The sequence below is a fragment of the Poeciliopsis prolifica genome, unplaced genomic scaffold (genome assembly GCF_027474105.1).
Source record: "Poeciliopsis prolifica strain line A6 unplaced genomic scaffold, Auburn_PproV2 SCAFFOLD136, whole genome shotgun sequence".
In the NCBI taxonomy this organism is placed as follows: Eukaryota; Metazoa; Chordata; class Actinopteri; order Cyprinodontiformes; family Poeciliidae; genus Poeciliopsis; species Poeciliopsis prolifica.
In genome coordinates, this window is record NW_026562511.1 from 476,501 (window position 1) to 482,500 (window position 6,000).

The 6,000-nt window shown below is 51.3% G+C and overlaps 1 protein-coding gene across 1 annotated transcript in view; it reads left to right on the forward strand.

Moving 5' to 3' along the window:
• LOC129355492 (sodium channel protein type 5 subunit alpha-like) overlaps window positions 1-6,000 on the forward strand; it is a 79,145-nt gene that overhangs the window by 13,385 nt on the left and 59,760 nt on the right. The window contains 1 exon segment of the mRNA XM_055025084.1: window positions 279-342. Coding sequence (XP_054881059.1) covers window positions 279-342 — 64 coding nt within the window.

Below are 6,000 nucleotides of genomic sequence, written 5' to 3' on the forward strand. Positions count from 1 at the left end.
CAGGAAACAGTTCTTATGAACAGGAAGCAGTTCTTATGAAGAGGAAGCAGTTCTTATGAACAGAAACAGTTCTTATGAACAGGAAGCAGTTCTTATGAACAGGAAACAGTTCTTATGAACAGGAAGCAGTTCTTATGAACAGGAAGCAGTTCTTATGAACAGGAAGCAGTTCTTATGAACAGGAAACAGTTCTTATGAACAGGAAACAGTTCTTATGAACAGGAAGCAGTTCTTATGAACAGGAAACAGTTCTCAGCTCTGATCTTCTTCTCTTCCAGATAATTTCTACAAAGTGGAAGGAGCCAAGGATGCCTTAATCTGTGGAAACAGCAGCGACGCAGGGTGAGTCCAAGCCGCCTGTCGGAACCGGTTCAGGTCCAGATGGATGGATGGTTCGGTTCAATGTTTCTATAGGTTCTGTTTCTAGGACTCTTTTATAAAATGGGTCAAACTGAAGGTTTGGAGTTAAATGAACCATTTATTGATTCATTCCAAGAAGTTTCAGAACATTAATTATCAAAAATGCTCCGCATCTCATCACACTTCTCATATTTTCTCTAAAATCACGTTGAACTCCCAGACCTGCAGATCAGAATCTGTCCGGTCCGGGTTCCCGCGGATCCCGGTCCGGGTTCCCGCGGATCCCGGTCCGGGTTCCGCGGATCCCGGTCCGGGTTCCCGCGGATCCCGGTCCGGGTTCCCGCGGATCCCGGTCCGGGTTCCCGCGGATCCCGGTCCGGGTTCCCGCGGATCCCGGTCCGGGTTCCCGCGGATCCCGGTCCGGGTTCCCGCGGATCCCGGTCCGGGTTCCCGCGGATCCCGGTCCGGGTTCCCGCGGATCCCGGTCCGGGTTCCCGCGGATCCCGGTCCGGGTTCCCGCGGATCCCGGTCCGGGTTCCCGCGGATCCCGTCCGGGTTCCCGCGGATCCCGGTCCGGGTTCCCGCGGATCCCGGTCCGGGTTCCCGCGGATCCGGTTTCATCCTGACTTTACGGTTTGTGCTGCTCAGAGACGCTGAGTAACGTTTAGTGGATTCTGGAGCCGTGACCTCTGGAGCGCCGGATGTGCCGCCGGCCTCCAGGGTTTCCGTTCTGCTGCCGTCGTCCTAATTTGTTGGAGGATCCGTTAATATGTAGCTGCTGGGAAAATGTTCCGTAATACCAGCAATAAATCAGCAGCGAGAGCCAGGAGAACGCACTTCCTGCTCTCCTCCTGGTTTCATCCTGGTCCGGTTCTGGTCCGTTAGAGGACTCCTGCTTCACAGGAAGTATCAGGACTGATCTGAAGGAAGAAACTCTGAACGTATTTATTTCGACCCAAGAAGAAGAAAAGGAGAGATGGATAAATTAGAGCAGAACTTACTGAAGTTTTCTCTCCATCTGATGACGAGCACTGGGTCTGCTGACCTTCATCGGTGTCCTGATGACTGTGTTTAACCTTTGACCCTGTCTGTGACTCAGCTTTAAGTCAGAGCGATGAGTCCTGTGGGCGTTTGTTCTGTCAGGTCGGACCGATCCGATCGAGTCAAACCGCTGGAGGAATCAGCAGCCATGACGGCGCTCTGCACCGCCGCCTTGTTCTCATGAGAGATGCTGATTGGCCGAGCGGCGGCGGCGATGCAGGCTGAGCTGCAGGTTGATCGGTTGATCAGGTTGATCAGCTGCAGGTTGATCAGGTTGATCAGGTTGATCAGGTTGATCAGCTGTAGGTTGATCAGGTTGATCAGGTTGATCAGCTGCAGGTTGATCAGGTTGATCAGGTTGATCAGCTGCAGGTTGATCAGGTTGATCAGGTTGATCAGGTTGATCAGCTGCAGGTTCGGTTTGAGTGGAGGGTCTGGTGTTTTTTGTCGCTGCAGATTCTGAAGCTTTACCATCTGCAGCAGCTTCTTTAGACTTTTTTATTATTTTTTACTGTTTTAATTCTGAAGTGGTTTTGACCTTTTCTGGTTACCATGGAGATTTAATGTTCAGTGAAGGAACGTCTGGATTGAAAAACTAAACATCCTGCAGCTGGAGTACCTGGTGAACACCCAGCATGCACCTGGACAGCATGGAGACTCTGTAGAACCAGAGCCGGAACCGTAATCACAACCGTAATCAGAACCGGAGCCGGAGCCAGAACCGGAGCCAGAACCAGAGCCAGAACCGGAGCCAGAACCGGAGGTTCTCCTGCTCTTCCAGAGGAAGAGGTGACCTATAAATCGTCTGCAGAGCAGCAAACGTCCTGCTGACGCGGAGCGACAGCCTGCCTCGTTGGGAAGCTCGTTAGCGGCGTGATGTCGCCGTGTAACATGTGACCTCTGAGGTCACCGTCAGGAAGTTGTTGAGAGCTGACAGGAAGTGATAGGAGGAGCCGACGGCGGCCGCAGGGCCGGAGTCATGTCCGGTTTGGACCTGATGAGACTGATTCATGAACACGGTTCCCCTCAGAGTTTAACATTCCTGGAAACGAAACAAATTCCCAACAGGAAAACTGGAAAAGTTCAGCCCAGTCCAAAGATCTGTGAACAAGAGACGAAGCAGCGCCTGACCCCAACACCAGGGGGAGCTCTCTGAGAAATCACTGAGCATATCTGCTCTGTAGAGTTGGGCCGCCTGATTGGAGGAAACGAGCCGCTAGCTTAACCTTTGACCCCGTCAAAGGCTAGCTAGTGGCAGAGGAATGATTTAATTTGGTAAAACTGAACTGGAAACACTTTGGTTTTGGTTCTGGTTCTGGTTCTGGTTTTGGTTCTGGTTCTGCATGTTGTCATTTGCTCCTTCCTTGTGTTTTTGCAAAACTTTAGATGATTGGCTGCAGGACGTCTGACCTGTTCTGTTCATTCTGCCGTCCCTGAACTCGTCCAGGCCGCTGCGATCGGACCGGGTTCGGACCGGGTTCGGACCGGGTTCGGACCGGGTCCGATCCGCTGACTGGTTCTGCTGGAAAATCTGTTGTTTCTGTTTCTGCCTTGCTGGCGCCCAGCAGCAGAGGAAGGTGGGAAGCTGCGTCTTCAATCATCGTTGACCCGGCTTGTTCTCAGAAAGACTCCGCTGTCATCGCAGCAGTCAGGAAGAAAGATGGCCGCCGCGGCGTGAGGAGACGGCCGGCCGGCGGACGGGCAGGTTTTCCAGGAACACGCCGCGTCACGCAGCCGAATCCATCATTCCATTAGCCGGCCGCTGGTTGCCATGTTGATGCTCCAAACGCTTCGTGTTTCATTAAATCAGTTTGCTGCTGCTGTCTGTCTGGGTTCGGCGTGTCGATGCACCTGCAGGCTGACCGCCCACACACACGCACAGACACACACACACGCACGCACGCGCACACACACACACACACACTCTGACTCTGATCTAAATGGATGAAACATTACGCTGAAAGCAACACGGATCGATAAGCCGCCTGGTTTCAGTATCGCTGCTCTAAGTGGAGCTGCTTCTCTCTGCTGGGCGCGCTCCATTTCCAGCCCACATCAACACCCCTCCACCGCTGTGCGGGGCTGATGGTGGGAGGGGTTTGGGTCTCATGATGCAGCCCTGTTGACATCAAGTCATGACCTTTGACCTCTAACTGAGGCTGGAAGTTTCTCTGATCTTAGACTGATGTTGATGTGATGGGTTTTGTTTTTACATTGTAACATTTGGTGGTTAGCATGAAGGATTTTTAGCTACAGGCTGGTCACCAAACTTATTTGATGTTTTTTAAAGTGACAGCATCATTTAAAATAAACTTTATTTTATATTTCCATCATGTTTTAATGTTTTACCCTTGAGTGTTGCTTTGATTCTTTTCTGTCAGTCGCTGTTAAAATGTCTGGGTGGACCTAGCCCCGCCTTCGAGGCGCAGCTCCGCCCCCACTCAGCTCCTTCAGACTAGCCATCAGCAATTAGCAAACCGCTGGTGGAACTGCTGAGCTGCTGCTCAGAGCAACACAGGTGAAAAGGTTGTTAAAGGATTAATAGAGGAGCCATTTTGGGACGACTTCCTGGAGGCGCAGTTTCAGAAAGAGCAGGACCTTAAAGGGACAGAGACCCAATTTCAATGTCAAATTTCTTTTCAGTCATGTTTGGTACGTAAAACATTTTTATAACTGAAGGCAACATTGATTTAGTAAAATGGCTGCCTGGACTCAGGTCCGTTCGTCCAGACCTGGCTCTTCATTTCCTCTCTGTCTTCCTCCACTAAACTTTCTGAAGCTTCAGGTTTCATGTCGTCTCTGGGTCAAACTGTTTCTGTCCCGGTTTTGTCTGCCCTCCGAGTCCTGCTGTAAATCTTCCTCTCCATCTTCATCTTCATCACATGTTGCCGGGAACGCGGCGCAGGCGGCGCCCGGATCGGCCCACGCTGGAGATGAACTTTATCGATCCCAGAGGGAGAACCGGGTCGCAGCAGCAGAACGGAGAACGCTGCTGTCACACGGTGTTAATGAGAACACATTACCCACAATCCTCCTCTCTCTCTTCGGCTCAGAGCGGGAACGCTGAGGGAGAAGGCTGTTGGACAGTCCGACCTTCTGCTGCAGCCCACGCCAAGATGGCCGACATGTCGATTCAGATTCGTCCTGAACGTTCGCTGGGAGCAGAAACAATAATTCGTTTTATACATGGATGAAAGTCTCATTTCATCCTCCTGATGCTGCTCATGATGCTGCTCCTCCTCCTGATGCTGCTCCGCCTCATGATGCTGCTCCTGGTGCCGCTCCTGGTGCCGCTCCGTCTCATGATGCCTCTGCCTCCTGATGCTGCTCCTCCTCATGATGCTGCTCCTCCTCCTGATGCTGCTCCACCTCATGATGCTGCTCCTCCTCATGATGCTGCTCCTCCTCCTGATGCTGCTCCTCCTCATGATGCCGCTCTGCCACCTGATGCTGCTCCTCCTCATGATGCTCCTCCTCCTCATGATGCTGCTCCTCCTCATGATGCCGCTCTTCCTCATGATGCTGCTCCTCCTCATGATGCCGCTCCTCCTCATGATGCCGCTCCTCCTCATGATGCCGCTCCTCCTCATGATGCTCCTCCTCCTCATGATGCCGCTCCCCTCACGGCTCCGGTTGATTCATCATTATTGACTCTGATTTTGGACGTAGAAGTTGGAGACGCTGCCACCTGCTGGTGGGAGTTGGCATTGCATGAACTCGCCGTTTCTGTGATTGTTTTGAATTTCTACAAATCATGAAAAACGTGAAGAATGGATCAGTTACACCCAGAGCAGGCCCTCAGCATCATGCTGCCACCACCATGTTTTGTTGGGTTCTGTTAGTTCCACTCCAGATGAAACTGGACTCAGATTCTCCATGAAGGCCCGCCTTGGTGTTCTTCCGGGCCAGCAGTGGTTCTGGTTCATGGAGTCTCTCTGATGGTTGGATCATGACCTTTGACCTTGACTGAGGTGTCTCAGTCATTTTTCTGTGCGGTTCTGGTTCTGGTGTGTTTTTGTTGAATGAGCCCAGGTGTGTCTGGGGTCTGTTGGCTCTGGAATCGGGTCAGAACCAAACAGCCATGATGAGCTGCATGATGGAGGAGGAAGTGCAGGAATATTGACCCACAAACAGCTTTATTGACACAGAATGAATTAACGGTGTTGACACCGGATCCGATCGATGGAACCAACGGAGAGCGAGGCGGGAAATGCTCTGGTTCTGATCCGACACCAGAGAAGTTCTGCTGCTCCTGTGGGGAAAGATCCACAAAGGTTCAGTCATTTTCTTCTGCCTAGCAACAAGGCAGAGTTGACTCTGATTGGATGAAAAGTTGAGTCCAGAACTCACCTTGCAGTTGTGAGTTTGGTCGGTCGGTGACCTCTGACCCAGTAGGACCCGGTTTGTTTGGATTCTGTCAGAATCCAACTGGTTTCTGAAACATCAGAAGATCAGCAGCTGCACTGCAAAAACACAGAATATTACCAAATATAGTTTGTTTTGCAAATGTCTTAGTTCACTTGGAATAATTGGTAAGAAACTTTTCAGCAACATGTAGGTTTAATCTGAGGTCAGTCATTTATAAAACTAGTTATTGAT